Source organism: Coffea arabica, chromosome 2c (assembly GCF_036785885.1).
Source record: "Coffea arabica cultivar ET-39 chromosome 2c, Coffea Arabica ET-39 HiFi, whole genome shotgun sequence".
Classification (NCBI taxonomy): Eukaryota; Viridiplantae; Streptophyta; class Magnoliopsida; order Gentianales; family Rubiaceae; genus Coffea; species Coffea arabica.
Genome location: NC_092312.1, coordinates 74110172 through 74129879, shown reverse-complemented (window position 1 = coordinate 74129879; position 19708 = coordinate 74110172). Strand labels below are relative to the sequence as shown.

At 35.3% G+C, this 19708-nt stretch overlaps 2 protein-coding genes across 4 annotated transcripts; both read right to left on the bottom strand.

Moving 5' to 3' along the window:
• Nucleotides 1-219: 219 nt before the first annotated feature.
• Nucleotides 220-8934, bottom strand: LOC113727960 (calcium-dependent lipid-binding protein-like). Of its 2 annotated transcripts, none has more exons than XM_027252389.2 (12): nt 8681-8934; nt 8477-8586; nt 7411-7512; nt 5505-5555; nt 4530-4650; nt 4106-4227; nt 3861-3959; nt 3641-3721; nt 3474-3559; nt 1726-1951; nt 1080-1244; nt 220-900 (listed from the first exon to the last, which is right to left on the bottom strand). In XM_027252389.2, exons 2-12 carry the CDS (start codon nt 8579-8581, stop codon nt 535-537), a joined length of 1524 nt encoding a protein of 507 aa, XP_027108190.1. In that variant the 5' UTR covers nt 8582-8586; nt 8681-8934; the 3' UTR covers nt 220-534. The 2 variants fall into 2 exon arrangements, with proteins under 2 accessions (XP_027108190.1, XP_027108189.1); XM_027252388.2 differs by having other exon boundaries at nt 8676-8924.
• Nucleotides 8935-13771: 4837 nt separating this feature from the next.
• On the bottom strand, nt 13772-16740 carry LOC113727959 (early nodulin-like protein 18). Of its 2 annotated transcripts, none has more exons than XM_027252387.2 (2): nt 16445-16740; nt 13772-14543 (listed from the first exon to the last, which is right to left on the bottom strand). In XM_027252387.2, exons 1-2 carry the CDS (start codon nt 16656-16658, stop codon nt 14095-14097), a joined length of 663 nt encoding a protein of 220 aa, XP_027108188.1. In that variant the 5' UTR covers nt 16659-16740; the 3' UTR covers nt 13772-14094. The 2 variants fall into 2 exon arrangements, with proteins under 2 accessions (XP_027108188.1, XP_071932551.1); XM_072076450.1 differs by lacking the exon at nt 16445-16740 and adding an exon at nt 14635-15068.
• Between the last annotated feature and the right edge of the window lie 2968 nt (nt 16741-19708).

The window sequence follows — 19708 nt, the reverse complement described above, 5'->3', positions numbered from 1 at the left end:
TATCTGCTATAAGCCTTCAAAAATTTTAACTACAGTAATCTTAAAAAACTTTTCAAAATTTCTTTTAAAAAAATATATTTCAAAAATTTTTTAAAAATCTTCTACAGTAAAATTTTAAACAAACACCCAAAAAACTCGCATAATAAAACTCTTCGATTTCCGCGAACCACAAGGAATCCACGGGGACTGGCGAGACTAGTTTATGACACTATTAAGACATCAACAAAACCATACTATTAATTATTTCAGAGAAAGTTGCGGCACATTATTACTAGAAGTCGACCACAAATTACTCTGTCACAAATTACACAAATAAAGTGGCAGAGAGGTTGCACGCTATGATTACACAAATTCACAATTCGTGCTCAAGGCAACACATAACTACTACAGCTTTGGCCCAAAGCCGTTTAAGAATTTATCCAATTGATTTTCAAACAACTCCCAAATATAAGGATAAGCACAAGTAATGAAAACCTTATCAACAGCCCTACCTTCTTCACAACATCTAATCAGAAAACTTATCATAAAGAGTCTCTATAGTGGCTTGGCACCACCATTCTCCTGAACGGAGGAGTTTACAGGGGTAGACGAACCACTCTTCCTATGATTGCTAGACTGCCCAGTAATCGTCCTGCCCATGAATTTTCCAGCTTTGGACAGCCCACTACCTACGGCTCCAAAGCCAGTACTCACCAGGCCGACGCCAGCACCTACACCGCTTCCAACTAGCCCTACTCCTGCATTTATGCCAGAACCAACTGCTGATGCTGCTCCGTCAAGAGCATCCACTGTACTCCCCAACACTCCTGATTCTTTAAGTTTCTTCCTTGCCTCTAGGATCTGCTTTTCTTCTTCAAGGGCAATCAATTGCTCTTCCTTGTTGAATTCATGATAGAACAACTGAAATTCAAACAATTTACTCGTCAACAACAGGCCTATTATCATATGTTAATGCCATCCCCAACATACAGAGTTGTGGAGTTACACTTTGTACAACTAACTCGGCAAGGAAGAAGGTGGAGAAGTATTGCTCGGCACCTGCTGATGTAAATGATGGTTTCATGGATATAAATGATTACCTGAATTGTAATTGTTCCTCTATCCTTCTTGTCTTTTATTTTGAGCATGTCATGGGATGGCAACAACCTTAATTCAAGCTCCTTTGACCTTTCAGCTTCCAGCTCAATCAGACGCACTTTTGCAACACCCAACTTTTCATCTTGCCCAACATCTTTGTCAAAAACCTGTTCAAGGAATTTAAGGACACACATAGTCAAATTTTCAGCCAGATACAACCAGAGGGGGGAGAGAGAGAAAGAGAGAGACAGCGAACATGTGTTTGTGTTGAGGGTGTGTGAACTCATCCAGATGTTCTTCTGAAATCTTAAAGAGCTTCAAAAAAGGTTTAACTTCTGAAATGTCAAAGGATTCTATGAATTCCAGGCCTCACTATACTTAACATTTACTTCACAGCTAGTTAAAACCAACAAGAAAGGAATTTTTTGTAGAAATAAAAAGAGTAGCGTATCACTCGAAATAATATAAAATCAAATAAGAAATGATCCAGACTTCAACTGCTTAACAAATAAAATAATGCAGATGGCAGGGACAGCATAACAAATTTGTTTTTGTTATCATATCTAGAATTGATTTAGGAAGCCTCATATACAGATTCAGCAATTAACAGGTCCTAACAATATGAGGTATGAGTTTAGAGATCAAAACCTCAATAATAAGGGACTGCGTCTCCTTGTCCTCAACAATCAAAGGAAATGTTTGGTTCCACTCAGGATTCAGGTTGTTATCAATGGTCTTCGTTTTAACCTTGAACAATGGACGGACATAGACAACTGTGTATGGATCTGACTTTCCAATAAACTCCTTGTTCTTCAAGTCGTTTGCCTTCACTACTGTCACTGTGAGTTTCCCTTGTGGCTTGAGCTCCAATTCACTGCACATCATATGCGAAACTGTTATTCAAATGCACTAGTAGAGAAGAAGATGAAGAAGAAAACTTGCTACCCTGTATCATGGATAAGAATGAAAAGATCTAACTACCAACTGGTTGACACAGGCCTAAGCATGCAGTACAAAGTTTTCTGTGTTAGTGCAATTTCTTATCACGAGCCTCAAGTCCTTGAATTGCGAGGCAAGAAAAAGGTGCTAGAGAAACTGATCGACCCATTATCAGGGAAACTTATAAAAAAGAGCTTATAATTTCACATCAGTACATAACATCATTTGACACCTGGACATTGGGCCTTCTTTTTAACCAGTGATGGCTAGTACAGTATCACTCAACATATGCCAATAAAGATACGGTATTGTATATAAATAGAAAATTCATTTGGTATCCTATTTTTGATCAAAATTATTATCTTGTTCCGTAAACTATTTACTGTCCCATTAAACAGTGGCATTCTACACTTTATACCCATCTATCTGGGCTAGAGAAAAGGTCAAAGCCATATAGCATCGCAAGTTTACAGATTTACAAAAAAAAAAAAAAAAGATCCATCCTGTAAAAACCTAACCAACAGGCAAGTGAATCTTCTTGTGGAAGTGAAAATAGACAAGCTTGAGGTGTTTCAACAAATTGTTTAAACATGAAGGTGCTGGCCTCATGATAGTCCTCTCCCTGTGGCACAAAGCTCGAAACTGTTATAAGATTCAGGGTATGTACTAAATGGACACCATCTGTAGCACCAGAAGATCTAACAAGTGTTAAGTTGCAATGCAAGTTCACGGGATGGGAGGGACATGTCATGTGGAGACTATTTACTTTCAAAATCTAGATCACTACCAGAACTTCAGCCTTACCTTCTTCACCCCCTCCCCAACTCCTCCTCCCCCCCCCCCCCCCCAAAAAAAAAAAAGAGAAAAATTTATTTTCTTTTTAGTGCATATGTAATACAAAGTCATCAGCTGATAATGAGCCAAAATAGATTGATCTCAGGGTGTACAATCCAGTAGAACCAGCTACTTTAACCATAGATCTCGAAAGATAAAAAAAAAAAAAAAAAGAATTCAACAGACTGGAATTGTTAATATTGCAGGGCAGCAAACCATTAAGTTAATGTCTTAAACAGATCATCAATTCAAGTTATAAAATGAGTGGTTAAGTGCATTGCATGCTCTCTAATGCAGCAGATCGGTGAATTGGTTTTGAGATCAGATCCTTCCAATATTCAGCGGAGGTGTGCCAAACCCTATAACTAAGGATGTACCAGGATTCAAGAAAAATAGATAAAGAGACACTGTCAGAAATGGGTGAACTGCAGTAGCCACAATTTCCATAGTGCCAAGCGAAAATTTCTATTCAAAAGTTCACCAACAAAGGATTCCAAAGGAAATTGTGCAGCTGCCATAACTTTAAAGGCAACTGATGACGTGACTGTGTTTCGAATGTAGGTTATAGCAACAAAGCAGATTTCACGCAAACTGCACATGAAAAATAGACTGGTCAAAGTTACCTTAAATCAACAGGTGTGCCACCAACAGGAACAACGATACGGTGAGGCCATTGGAGCATATCAGTCACAATGGAATTCACAGTGTCCTAGACAAAACAGATGGCGCCTTCAAACAAACTAACAAACTCATTTAAACCGGAACTTAAAACACCATAGACAAAGCTTACATCAATCATGTCTGAAAGACCAGGAATTGCTGTTAAACTTCCACCTATAGCCTTTAACGTGTAGTCTATCCTTGGCTTAGGCTGATGGAGAGATATCAAGTTAGTCATGTGAAAGCAGTTAAGAAACTTAGATTCCCTCCACAATGGAAGACAATAAAAATAAGAATTTATAAACTTGTAATTCCACATCCTATCTAAAGAAGGGGAAACAAAACAGTACCTCAGCAAGTAAAGCAACAACAACTGCAGATATGCACGGAATTTCATCGGTAAGTTGAAAGATAGCACGGATAACTGTAAAAACTTGAAGATTCTTCAACTGCAGCCAATGTTGATTAATGAGTATTGTCTAAACTACATGACTAATATGGAATATGAATGAAGTTATAATGAAGTTAACAACCAAGAATATGGCAACTAAGTGAATTAATAGTATGCAACTAAGATAGTTGATGTTTATCAAACCTGAATGGGTATAGATGCAACTAGCGCAGCTTCAACACCCAAAATGATGTTTGGATCACCGCCCCATCTAAGGTCAATGTCCATGGTGATTTGGCCTTTCTTAAGGCTCTGAACACGAATACCTGCTCAAATTTTCATGTATTAGCAAAATGACTTGGCTAATACGGCTAATACACAATCAAATAGATCTGAAGGAAAAGCTATCTAAGATAATGAGAGACAGAGAGAGACAAAGACATGGAGAGGGGGTTAGTTCCACTAGTTCCCTAATAAAAATTGTTTTAAAACAAAATAGTAAAATTAATCTCAGCAACAAGAACATAACAGTCAGTTTTAAGTACAAAATGGCAATTATGTAGAGCATCATGATGCTGAGAAGCGAACATGTAGACAACAAAAATTTAATTTCAAATATACTTGATACCCTCAATTTTAGGCGCCACAGTTCCAAGAGACAGTTTGCTAAACTTCAAAGATGTGATTCCAGTAGGACGATAATCTTCCAACAGAGGTTCCACAGATTCCTTTATCACAGCCTCTGCTGCCTGGGAAAAACACAAATTCAGCATTGTTATAAAATGTCGCTTTCCTACCTGAGGTCTGTTGTTAAATTTAATGTGGAAAGGCTTGGTTCTACTATGATAAGAGATAAACTACTGCAATTGCGGTTTCATAACAAGTGTTATTCACGCTAAACTTTATTTGAAGTGACCTTCACTTCCAGAAAAACAATTAGCAGACTGTTGGGTCCATTTCAAGGGGAAATTGCCTATCTATCCACCATTTTTATACTCTGCAGGTCAATATTATAATCTAGAATTTACATTTTCTATACTCTGCAGGTCAACATTATAATCTATCATTTACATTTCAAATAGATTCCTTTTTTTCTTTCTGCAAACATTAAAATGAACATGAAATGTTTATGACTTAAAAGTCTTCTACAATAACTTTAAAGGTGTCAGATAGTTCATAAGCTCATTAACTACTAAGATCTCTATCTCAAATTTGGTCAAATTGAACATAAACTCCAAAACCCAAGAAAATAATCCTCAAGGCTTTATTATATCTTTCTTATTAGAAAATTTTCATGTAATCAAAACTGAAACTAGTAACCATGTAACTCTGATGGCAGCAAATGGACTCAGGTTTTCATATGAAGGATATTGAGCCATGAGGTTTCAACGGATTCAATACAAGAACAGCTTAAAGCTGGATAAAACAATAAAAGGACAGAATTCTTAGATATATGATCTCTAACATTAAAAGAGGAAGGACGTGCCCGCCATAAATTTCCTAAACAAAAATGACAAAGAAAACCATTTAAAACCCGGCTATATGTAAGTTTCTTAGCGTGCACTCTTATACATTAACTATGAAGACTATTAATAATCCTTACATCTGCAACAAATGGCCAGAGTTTTGCAAGTTGTTTGTTCAACCATTTAACCTGCAAAATTCAGTCGAGCAATATGAGATAAATGTATCATTTACAGCTCCAAGAAGCTAAACTGCACCAATTCATTCAGTAATATTTGACCCTATTACATTATGCCATTCTTCAGATATATTGCAGCATGTTTTACATCCCAAGTTTCAATAATGTATAACATCTAGCACATGGCTCTTCCAAACATACTTAGAACAAGAAAATTAGATCGACTAATTGGAGCTGTATCTCTTGAAAAATCTCATAAAAATTTTGTTATACGGCCAACAAGAAAATAAAGATTCAGCTGGATGAAACTGTTTCAATAAAAGTATCTCATAGAAGTCAAAATTTCTGACATCAAAAAGTAGTCCTGCGGTAAACCTTGCATCAGGAGTGACTGAGATGTGGAATAACTCTCTGTTTTATCTCCTAATAACCCAGATTTTCCAACCAATAATTAAAATTTAAGACTATGCCCAAAGAGAAATAAGATCAGTAAATCAAGTATCACAACCTCCACCTCCAATACCAACACAAAACTCCATAAAAGATAATATAAACACCAAATAAATAAAACAGTAGTATGTGAATAGCTTGACTCTAAACCTCCATTTCCCTTACTCTTCCACATCCTTTTACGAGATTCATGTTATTAAAAATGAGGCAAAGTCAATGCATACAACAGGTATTTAACCATAAGGATATTTTCGCAACAAGGATGAGGCAAGTTTTTAATATGAACCCAACATCATTCTGCCCTAGTTTGGATGGAAGGATTCAAGTAAAGAGGGGGGGGGGGCGCAAGGCCCTTTCCTTGTTTTGCAGTTTTTACAAGAAAGGTGGAGGGAAATGAAATGACCATACTGAAGGAAATGAAGCTGAATTGAAGCCATATAAACCTTTTGAAATGTCAACTTTACGCACAAACATTATGGTACAGAACAATGCCCTTGAGTTTAAATAATCCAATTTCATGCCTATACTTCAGACAAAACAAAGAGAAATTTCTCAAGATATTCTTCTTTTCTTTCTGCTCATAACCAAACTTGTTTCTTCTTTTCTTTTCGTCCTTGAACTCACAAGGTAGGCCTGTGTTTGATACCCTGCCCATTCCATTTTATGTTCCCCAATTGGTGGGCAATAATATGAGTTATTGGGACAACATGAAGCCTGGTTGGATTAGAACACAAAGATTAAACTTCGCCTTACACTACTAGAAAACCCCCTGCCCATGGGGCTATTTTCAGATCTTGCTCTTCACATATATTCTTCATCTCCCCTTTCTTGTGTATCCTTTTCCACACACCATGAAGCCGCTTTCTTCATACCACCGCGTATCCTTTTCCACACACCATGAAGTCACTTTCTTCATACCACCACAGCAAACCAATTTTTGGTCGTCACCACCAACCCATACCATATGTCCAAACACAGTTCACTGTCACCCCAACTCAGACAAAACTATGAAGCTCACATGCCAAAAGCCACCAACCTAGGCCTAAAAGTTCAGATATTGGGTTTTTGACATTCTTTCTCCTATTAAAAAGTCCTACAAAGCTCTCCAATTATTATTTCTTTTCTATTTTGGCGGATTTAGATGTGGCTTAAAATCCACCAGATAAAACTAAAATATCAATTAGCCAGTCAACACTAGAGAAGGTTACTGATGTGTCCAAGTTTGAAGTAGATACTCAGATGATGCACAACTCAAGAAAGCAACTGCATGGCACTCGATTTAGATATTTGAATTGATGTAAAAGGAAAAGAAAAGGTGTTGACGTGTGATTTGAAGTTAAAATCTAGGATGTATATGTCACTTTCCAAATTTCAAGTTATATTGCAGAAAAAGGTTACCAGGAAAGAATAAATCTACCTGTTCGAATACTGGAAAAGATATCCATTCTGGATAGTTTTCACCACATATTTTCTTTAGGTCATCCCTGTCAAGGGAGCTAAGTAGTTTTATATCAACTGCCTGTCAGAGAAAGACAAAAGTGAAGGACATGTAAATTAGCACTAAAAGATTAAAAGGAACAAACAGTAGTTTACCGCTAGCTGATTGTAGTAAAGGAACAAACAGCAGTAAATGCCAATAGAAAACTGAGCATGATTAAAGTGATGTGTGCCAAAAACTCAACCAACAATGATGGCTATCACAACATAAACTTAATAACTAATTAACTAGAGGCTATCACAACATAAACTTAATAACTTGTTAACTACAAGAATTCTTGAAGTACAAGCAAAAGTTATCCCAACTATTCCATACACGAGTAAATAGCAACAAACTCAGAAGATGGTCACATATCCTCCAAACAAAATGTTAGTGAAGTCATAGCACTATCCAGGTTATTGACTATTAGGTGTCCAGCAATTACACTTATTAAAGATCCCTTGCTCTATTCGCCAAGTTAAATGATTCCCCTGAAAACCATCGAAAAGGTTCCTTTCATGTCGTGATTTGATAACACTCATGCGGTCATTTCTCCATTCAGGGTTTTGGTCTTTCAGCTACTGAAAGCGTAATTCTAGTTTATCAGCAATCCACATGAATCGACTTTTCTTTTACTACATACTTCTGAATATTACTACAACAAACTCCGTCAGCATTATCCTCAAAAACTCCATTACAAACACTCAAAAATGCCCCATATAGATACTACCTATCAATCTTAACCTCATCCTCGATACCTGAAATTCCGCCAGAAAAAAATTTAAGCAATGTTCTTGTGACAACACCAATCACCCAAAACATGCGCATGATGGAATCCCAAATTTGCAGAATAAAACTAAAAACCCAAAGAAAAATCAAATGAAAATTCAGACAAATATAAAACTATCTACCATGGAGTGGTAGCCCAATTTCACAAGATTTCAAGAACCAATAAAGAGGAGAACAATATTCATGACAACAAAAGACAAAAAACAAATTGAAGTACCTTAGCGATACGCTTTTTGCTTCGGTACCTCATCATATGTTGCCAACCGGCCATTAACGCGATCCCGAATACCATGCCCATCACAACCCCAGATATCAAACCCATTTTTCCTATAAATTGACGCAAAAAATAAAAAAATCAGAAGATAATTGAACTCGAAAAGAAACCCATAAGCGAGAAAGAAGAAAAAGGGTGTAACCTTACAACTGAATCTGAAAAAATTGATCTGGGAAAATGGATCACTCAGAAAACCACTAACTCGAGAACTTCTTCCCCTCTTCCTCAACAACCGTTATCGAAAATTATTTCCACAGTTAATACTACTATACTGTAATTGAATGCAGCATGACTTTTATGTTAGTGAAATTAATGAAGGGAGAGAGAGAGAGAGAGATAGAGAGAGGCCCTTAGACAATCTGGTGGCTTTTGGCTTTGGCATTTCCTCCACAAGATTTCTTAATTTTGTTCGGATTTTCTTGTATTTATGGGTGACTATTGGAGAAATTCATCACATCACTAAAATATCTAATCTGATGATGATGAACCAAAAAGAACCGTAATTGAAATTGGATAAACGGAGACAGGTCGGTCGGTTGGTTAGACTTTCTTATTTTTTACTACTGCTGACAATGCAGAAGAAAGAAAGGGAACGCATTGAATTGTCAGATTTCTTCTTCTTTTCCACTTTTCCAAGTTTCGTCGGTCCGTTTTTTACAACTGTTACGTTTTTTGGAGGGATTTATTTTGCCATTGTGCCACCTCAATTTTGCTGTAAATGCTGGCATTGGAAGTTGGGAACTCATTCTATTTTAGGCTAAAACACAAAAGATTTCTTTTCTTTTCTTTTCTTTTTTGAAAAATCGCTATACTTTGTATGTAAATCTTGGTTTAATATTTTCTACGCCCGTTAGCGTACATGCCAACAGAGTTGGATGAATGTCAATTCATTTGAATTTGAATTTAAACATTAAATTTTGTATATATAGCATACATTTGAACTTGCTAATAATGTATACATTATCGATGTATAAAAAATTTATCCATAAATTATTAGATAAATGAATTAATTTTTTATGACTTTCATTTAAAAAAAAGGACTTTTTCAAGGCTTTGAGTAGGGATTAATGAATTTTATAATTATAACTAAAATAATTGAATATTTAAAAAAACATCAATATTCAAATATTTATTTGAATTTGATTGAAAAATAGTTCATTTGAGTACAAATCATGTTAGTAATCAAGTTCAATTTTTTAATCATACAACTAAATAAACTTAGACCAACATTATAATGCTTTGTTTAATTGTTTTCGGACTCTTTTACTATTGTCTTAGAGCACACGAGAAAAAAAAAAGGTGGCTCCGATTTAATTTTGTCTTAAAATATCTTGAGATCAACGGTGGGTATAATAACGTTAAAATTTTATTAAAGGCCCGTCCCTTTTCTTTTGTGTACTAATCCTGCTAGAGTAGATTAAGCCGTCTTTAACACTAATAAATTCAATTTATTTTTTAAACACTTTGTTAATCCTTCTAGTGGAATCAGGAACTTTTGCACTTGTTTAAAGGGGCAAGTCCCCAATCATTGGGGATGGTTTTATCCAATCATCCTCTTGTTTTATCAACTTTACATGTGGGGCCGGGGACATGCAATAGCTTGCTTCTTGCTTAGTGCACACCCCACTATTGGCAATTTTTTTAAAGTGGGGGGTACTTTGGCAATTTGACATTGCTTAATAAAATTAATTGTATTTTTTTAAAAATTAAAACTTGGAATCACTTTTAACAAATATTTATTGGGCACTTGTTAACCAAAATTAATAAATAAGTATTCGTTGAATATCCATTAATCAAAATGACAAATTTAAACCGTTTGCCCGACATTGTGCTAAATGCCAATCGTAGAGGAAGTACACAAGCCAAGCTACTTAATTGGGACGCGTATTCAACTACTCACATGACAGGTTAGCATTGACATTGACATGGATACTCCGGGTGTCAAATCTTCGTTCCTCACGCCCAACTCAAAGTATGTCAAAAATAAAAAAGTTTTAACTAATTTTCGTGCTCCTAGTAAAAGTAGTATACTACTATAGTTTTGTTCTCAATTATTTTAGATTTTATAAAATCTAATTATAGAAATTAATTATTAAAAAAATTAGAATCAACAAAAAAATTACTTTTTAACTAATATAGATTTTAAACCAATTACTCCTAGAATAGTTGGCCAGCTCTCCTTAGGTGTCCATCCCTTTGGCTTGTATTTTTGTCTAATAATTTTATGAAAATTTCAACAACAGGTGCAACAGTATCAGTTTGATTCGATGGCTATTTAGTCTCCTCTAAGTTCCTCATTAACCCTTTTGGATCCACCCCTTACCCTTGGTATATATTTAGAATAAAATTTATTGTGTTCGAAAAAAGTAATTATAGATTTTAGATTTTTCCATCACTAAAAAATTTATAATCAAAATATTAAAAGAATTGAGTACGTCACAAACATCGATTATTCAAAATTAGAATTTATAATCAGTTGAAATAATCAACTAACAACAAGCCCCATATTACTGCTTTGTATATTAAGCTAGCATGCCAAATAACTGGCCTACTTGCTTTGGGATAAGTAATTGTCAGGTGAAAGCTAGGGATGGCGTTGCCTATTAGTTCCCCCGCCTCCCGCTCCCCCCGCCCCGCCCCGCCTTGGCCCCGCGGGGTTAATAAAATTTTATTATATAATTTTATTATAATTAAATTTTAATAAATAATCAAGTACTAAAATATCAACACATCACCAAATTATTATTCATTGTAATTTTACAATTGAAACTCATAAAAACAATCAAACAGAAGTTATTTGAATACAATCCAATATGATGAAATAAATATAACTAAAATAGTCAAGTTTTCACTTTTAGTACAAATGCAATCACTAATTCATTATTATGTTTGTGCTTTTTTTTTGACAAAAAAGTGTTATTCTATTAAGTGTAATTAGAAATTTAGTATAAATGTATTAGTAAATTTAGTATAACTAATTAATAAATTTTATTAGTAGACATGTATAATTATTCATATAATTGATAATATCAATTATATTACATAAACCACTATACATTATATAATACATCTAACTAATAATATCATTATCATAAGTTTATAACTAATTAACTTACATATTATATATAATTATATATATATATATATTTTTTGAGGGTGGCGGGGCGGGGGTATACTCCCCCGTCCCCCGCCCCGTTTCTAAGCGGGGGGAAAAAATTCCCCCCGGCCCCCGCCCCAACCCCCGCCCCGAGAGCTCCCCGGACGCACCCGCCCCCATTGCCATCCCTAGTGAAAGCCGTGCCTACTTTGAAGTTTTAATTTTGGGGTTGCGTGGGTGTGATTCAAAGTTTAATACTTGTCCTTAGTTATTTATCAAAGTTTCTTCCAAAAAAAAAAAAAAGAATAGAAAAGAAATGGAGTTAATGTGTTGCTCCCGGTAAAGTAGCCAGAACTGAGGAGACAACCAAATGGAGATACTTTATATATATATATATATATAGAAAATATCATTTCATTAAACAAATTTGTACTAATGACAGAAAATACATCAAATAAATACATATAGATCTAAAAATCAATAGATATAATGAATTTAAGAAAACAATATAAATAAAGATGACATTGATGCTCGTATATATCTTCCACTCGATGAATCACCAATACATCAGTGCATGTCTGCTGTCAATCAGATCTAATTAAAATTGGTTTAAATCCAAAAAGAAATTTAGATCTGACAATAATGGAGAAATTACAGATCTAAAAAATTAGATTCTAGATGTACAAAATCTTAAATTTTACAAAGATAAAACCCTAAAAAACTCTTATGAGAAAAAATTCATAAGAGAATAAAACTCTTACTAGAACAATCTAGGAGAGAAGAAACTCTTACTAAGAGATCTTAGGAGAGAATAATCTCTCATTAACAAATCTTAGAAGAGAATTTATTCAAATAAGAGAAACTTAAAAACTATAAAGAGCACTTCCGCCCTATAGGGAAAGACCAGATTTGGTCCCTCTTCCATGGAAAAGATGAAGAAGATCTTTTCTTTTTTTTTGTGTCAATTGTCAACTCTACTCCTACTCCTACTTTATTTACGGGGGAGGCTCAACTGAACCTATGGGGACCGATGGGGACAGAACCACCACCGGACCAAACGGGTGTACTACACACCCATCTAGATTTGAAGCAAGCCACAAGAGTGGCTGAACCCTTGCCTCCCACCAAAGCCTTAAGGGCTTGGTGGTGGCCACCAAGATGAAGAAGATCTTGATTGAAAGCATTCTAGAGAGAAGGGAGAGAAGAGAGTTTGAGAGAGAGTATACCAAATGGAGAAAAGAGCTGTTAGTGAAAAATGATATTAATTGGCACGTCATTTTTAATTTTTTTTAGACACCATATGTTCCAATTTCCTCAGTTCTATTGCTTAAATATCTTTTCTATTAAAATCATCAGGAAGCAAAACTGTAGAAGTCTTTACCTGTTAATTAATGTTTGGCATTCTAATTAATTAAGCACATGATATATATCTTACATTGTTTGAGTTTTGGTACAAGATTGTTCTTTTGTAATTGAAAGACTTCAAAAAATGTTACTCCATCATGAATTTTAACATATATGATACAGCTTTCTGGATACAAAATTCAAATTCTGAACCTGAAATCATGAAAAACATTAACAGCTATCTTCAATGATTGGTACAATAGAGGTTGTTTACTCTCTCTCTTTCGCACTCATCCTCTTTGTAGCGTCGTGGACAAGGGCAGTGGCATGTCGAGTTTGGCATTTTTCCTGAAAACACAGAGACAGAGACGTGGTGGCCAGCCATCCATTTCAAGTTGCTACTTGGCAACACAGAAAATGACGACTAATGCTCATTTTTGGCCGCATATGTAACCGCTACGTTTTGGGTCTCCGTCTCAATTTTTGCGTCTTTATAATGCATTTGGAGGTATTCTGGGATGCAGACGCAAAAGAATGGCTTTATCAGCAGATCGTGTCCCCATTGAAGGATGCACACGTCTGTAGTATAGACGTTGGACAGTGGCTCAAGGATACGTCAAGGCCCTACAGCTGATTCAAAAAACTGTCTTGTATCTTATCTATGGTTAGTTATTAGGATATGTTTTCTATTGAGTATGATTTTTTTTTTTTTTTTTTTTTTTTGTGTTTGATGTTTTAGTTCATTGCTTGTTTTTTCACTTGCAAAAAGAAAACTTGTACAAAATGCATATTTGGAATTGGACAAAATGTACCATAAATTAACTGACCCCAAAATTTTCTAAAAGAAATTGAAAGGTTCATAAACTGAATGTTAAATTGCTAAATCCTTTTATCTATTGCTAGACCAGATATGTTTCGTTACGTTTTCATTGCCTAGCTAACCATCAGAAAGAGTAAATTGATGGTTCTTCTGATGGTTAGCTTGGTGGTGTATCCTTTGATGGTTTTGATTGACACCGAAATATATCTTTACACCACCAGAACCATCAAGCTAACCATCAAAGGAAAGCGAACACCATTCCACCAAGCTAACCATCAGATACACCACCAAGCTTGGTGGTTAGCTTGATGGTTCCTCGCACAGATACAACACCAAGCTAACCATCAGAACCATCAAAGGAAAGTGAACACCATTCCTCGTACCATCACTGGGTGGACTGGATATTATCGTGACTGGCGGTGACTGGCCCTCTTCCACTGTGGATGGTGGCTCAACATAGGGGGGAGGAGGAGGCTGGTTGAGGTTTGGAGGAAGTCCCAGTCCATGCCCCACCTTGATCTCAAATGCCATGCCATGCAGACACGGAAAACCATCATCAGCATCGGAGAAGTAGAATTGGGGACCTTCAATAGTCAACGGTACAGCTATTGTCAGTGGCTTCCCAAAGCTATTACTGCCTCCCTCGTACTGAAATGTATCAGTGTCTAAAGCATCATCCATGCTGCAGTTTCTGTATGTAGTCTCATTGTATGTTTGTATCACCGTCTGATTTGAGTTTGTATTGAACACTGCACAGTACACAGAATGCATTAGTATCTCAAAATGCAATTCGATCATGCTGCACAAGGATAGGTTGTTAAGAAATGCATAAACCAGTACCAAGTTTGGAATTAATTTTGATTAATCTAAAGCTGTTGAAGACGTATCGTGGCCTTCTAATTCCATTCTGCAAGATCCAGAGAGGACTACCAACTAACATAAAGGTATATACCATACAAAATTGGAAATGAATGTAATAGCAAAAGAGCTTGTTTACACTACTGTCAAGCAAAGCACTAAATTATGTCTTGTAAAGTTAGAGAGGATAGTTATGGCACAAACTACTAGATGTGTCTTGAGTCTTTATTTATTTTTTTTAATAATTACTGGTATTTGAGGGACATGCCCCCTGATTTTATCACAGTCCTCGAAATGATAGTGTTGTATTTCAATAGCCTAAATTTGTCCTATTATTGCTTTCCTGAATCATCCCTCTGAAATGAATCCAGTATATTCTAAGATGAAGCCAGTAGATATGCTAACTGTGAGCTAATATTGCCATGAACTTCACTGACTAAATTGCCAATACTCCAAAAACATTGATTTGAACAGCATTTAGATGTTTGGCATTAGAATTTGCTCTTAGATGTTGGATGAAACTCTTGAATGACCAAATGATGAGGAGTCTGGAAATCAAGCTCATGTCTCTAACCATTTGCACCTTTACAAGTGCCTGTGCTTGCCTTATCAGAATGTGATTAAGTTAGATGCAACTCTTTTACCATCCTTTCAGTTGGAAAGTAATTGGATCATCTGATTTATTTGTTCAGTGCTGAAAGTAGTGAAATAAAGACCAACCAAATCATTAATCTGGGGAAGCCTACTCCAGAGTGTGAGAGCTAGCATTATGCCTTATCTGGACCTATGATTCATCATCCATCTAAAGACATGAGCTTCTCAACTATTAAGTAATGATCAGCCAGGTCCACCTGCCAAGAATTCTGGCATGGCCATTACAAAATTACTCAAGCTAACATGAAAATCTCACACCAATTTGCAAAATGGAACAAGTATCCCAAGTCTCATAATACAATATAAACCTGCCTTTTATATTTGAATTAATCCTGTCATCAACGAACTTACAATTTCCAGATCTCTTAAATATACTGAAAGCAAAACATAAGTGTCAAGTGTACTCGATAGCAGCAAGTAATCTGCCTCAGTTATCCAATAAAACTCCTGCAAATGTTGATTCGCAAATCTTTAAACACTACTATTATGGATGATAATCTACTCTAGCCTTATAACGTTATAACCCTACTAAAGAACAAGAAGCTCTATATCCTTGAAAATCCACGTGCCTCTGTAAAGGCAGTTAAGTAGCCCAGGCTGTCAGGGGATGACTCTATACCCTTGAAAATTCTATATCTTTCAGGCTAGCTGGCATGATTACAATGAAAATGAAAAGAAAATAAACTTGACCAATTAAATCAGAAAAACACAGACTATAGATTTTTAAATTTTAAAAGGTTCTTGTCTTCCCCAATCTTCTAAGCGAAGAATGTCGATCTGGGACACTGCAGCTAAACTTGTCATAACTCATCAGTGAAAGCACAAAATGCAAAGTAAGATGGAGTGCACCTTATATCACAATTAGGCAGATAGAACCTTGAAAAGATAGATCATACCACTAAAGCTTAAATTTCTATTTCTGCTCAAGCAATCTCCAGTAACTAGTCATCATTCAAATCACAGAATGTACTCAATTAAAATGAACCAAACCAAAAAAATCAATACAAGAAAGGCAACAATCATCAAAATGAAATCTTTAACGACTTGAGCAGAACAAAATTAAATCATCTGAGATAAAAACCCAGAAAAGATCAAACCAAAAAGATGCTAGATTACATATCCATATAAGTTTACTCACTCAAATAATCTCCCAGATTGAAAGTTTGTTTTGCAGCCCAAGCAGAGTAATCAGCGGAAGACTTGCTAGTGGTGGTGTCAAAGGACCAGCCAGCTGCACCTCCAACCGTGTGATTAATGTATCCGGCTGCGGCGGTGTCTGCTGCTGCAGTGGATGCCACATTGATCATTATAGCCAGCAACACTACGCATAGTGCCTTGGTCTTGGTGGCCATGGCGGTGGTGGGCTATTGGGGTACAGCTGATGTCTGAAGATCTGAAATGCCCGAGTGACTTTTTGTACTAAGAAGAATTTACGTGGCCGAGGTTGAGTCTTACCTGTGAAAGACACATAGCTTCCGAGCAAGTACAAAAGTTAGCTAATGTGGGACCACTGGCAGTAACGTGCATTTTGCACTGCGCGTAACTTTGTTTGTACATGGTATAATTTGCTTTCAACGTCATGTAACTTTAGGACAAAATTTTGTGAATCCCACATATACTGTTAAAATCGAAATATAAAATGAAATCTGAATCATACAAAATTTTTTGATCAAATCTTGATCGTGAACTGCTCAGAAACGGTCATCAGAATGGTCTTTCTGACGACAGTCCCTGTCCCATTTCCGCTAATGTGGGAAGAGGTACTTTGTCAACGTGGCCAAAGGTATTGGTGCAAGAAACTTCTTGATCCATAATTTTTTTCTTTGGAGAAACTTGATCCATCACACTAGACCATGGTTCAAGGCAATGCCTGATCCATCATATTAGGCCATAGAGTTTTATCTTGAAACAAAGAAGACCATAGTGCAGACTCATTGCACCAACTTTGGTAGTCAAAAAACAACACTCATCCAACAGTCCATCGGATCTTCTTTCAAAGTGCTCTTTCGTTTTGCACATATGGACACGATGAATGTGACCAAAGATGTATAGTATCAATTTTAGAACCTAGAAATTAATTTATTTGTAATTATATCTCCGTTTGGATTGACCATTTTTTCAAGAACAAATTTTTCAAATACAATGTCACAATAATACACAATAACTCAAAAAACATTTCATTTATACAATAAAAATTTTTTATATGCACTATTATAATAAAATTTTTCAAAAATATTTTTAAAAGCAACTAATCTAAACGAAGTGTTGACTTAAATACCGATTTCAGTAGTAGTGCTTGCTGCTCTGGCTGCCATATGGAGTTGACTGATGAAGATTGGTTCATGAGATTTCCAAACACGGAAAGAGAACATGATTTTCCATACAAAAGGCAAAAGTACCGAACCACTTCTCTTATGGCTGAATTACAAGTGCAGAATACTCGGATCCAGAAACGCGCTTTCACACGCTTAGATTCAAGGAGAAAGAGGGCATAATCAGTTTCTTGATCATGATTCAGAAATTATACATTCCACCCTTTCGGTGCCCACCAGTTGCGGTCAAATGACTCCACTAATTGGTTCAATGGCTTCACTAATTTTGCCAGTGTCTTCCCGTGAAGATTAAGGTCTTGTTTGGATTGTATTTTTCTGGATTTTTTTGGTAGAAAATTATTACTGTAACGATTTGATATATGTGAGGTAAAAAGGTGATTGAAAAATTTATTCACTAGCAATTTATCTTTAGAAAATTGCTGTCCAAACAAAGCCTAAGTCTTTCTTGTGCATGGATTACCTGTTTTTCGAGATACTCCCTCCGTCCCACTTTGATAGTCCTGTTTTCCTTTTTTGTCTGTCCCAAATTGCAGTCCACTTTCCAATTGAAGAATGTAGTTGTAATTTCATTTTCCTAAAATACCCTTATTCAATACAAGTTGTTGTTGCTATAAACCTACCCCATTTAATGAGAGTTGATTCTTTTTTTACCATCAATTCAAGTTCCCATAAAGTTGTACTCTATTTAATGTGAGGGTATTTTAGGAAAATAGCAATCTAAATTTACTTTTCCAACAAAGTTAACTACTTTTTCTTAAACTGTGTGAAAAAAGAAACAGAACTATCAAAGTGGGACGAAGGGAGTATTAGTTTTTATCATGGGAGTTTATTGTAACGCTCCAAAAATATTTTTAAAAACACATAAAAAATGTTCAAAAATTTTCATATAAACCTAATAATATATATATATATATCAAATTTTATCACCTTTTTCTTCTTCTACCCACCATCCCTCCTCTCCTCCCTCCTCCGCCACTACAAAACCTCCCGCCACCTCCTTCTCCTTATCATGTGAATATGACACCAACCGAAGAACGTCATAGTTCGTGCCAAAAGTCAAAATACCTAGAGGTTATTTAATGTGTTTGTACCATTATTCCAATTCCAGTTTAAAGATAGATGAGCGCGTGTGCCACTTGATTGAAGTTTTGCCTTACTTTGTCATTTTGCAACATTTTATTCTGAACTTATTATGATTCGTTAACCCAACAATTGTTTTATCTCAATCCTTTTTTTAGGGGCCTAATTTTAAACATAAAAATTGTTTGAAATGTCCCTAATATTTTGTCAAATAAAGTTTTTGGTCCTTGACTTTTAAAATAATAATTTTACATTTCTTACAAAAACCAAGTTAGTAAAATTTGATTCCAACCTAGATTTTCGATCTTTTTTTATTCCGAATCCATCACGTGACTTACATACAATCACTTTTTAATTATTAAAAGGTTAGATCTTTATTTTTGCCCTAAAAAAAGGTAGAATACAACTTAAACCATATTTATTTTTTCCTAAAAAAATGAGATCGGACGCAATTCATATTTATTTTTGCTACTGAAAAAGTGAAATTTTACCTTTTTGCACATAAAAATTGACTATATGTGGGTTATGTAGTGATTTTAAACTAAAAAGTGATCAAAAATTTAAGTTGGGGCTAAATTTTATCAACTTGATATTGTAAAAGACATAAAATTACTATTTTAAAAATAAAAGACAAAAAGTTTATTTGACAAAATGTGAGTTACGTTTTAAATGATTATTCCTTTAAATATATATGTTTTGACTTTTGTTAACTTTAGAGTACTCATCAAGTTTTAGGTTCTTCAATATTAGATTAAGATAAGCCAGTAGATGCAGATATATCTAGAAATTTTCAATTGTCGTACTACCATTGTTCAATTTCATATAAATTTAACAATGGGTACATTTTCTTCAATAACTAGGGGAGGAGTGCCCGCGCATCGCGGGGGTGTTTGGTGCCTGTGGTCGAAGAAAGTTTTTTGGTTAGACAAATAATAATACATTGCGAGAATAGTACGTTGCGATAAATAATTAGAAGCAGGTATGATTAT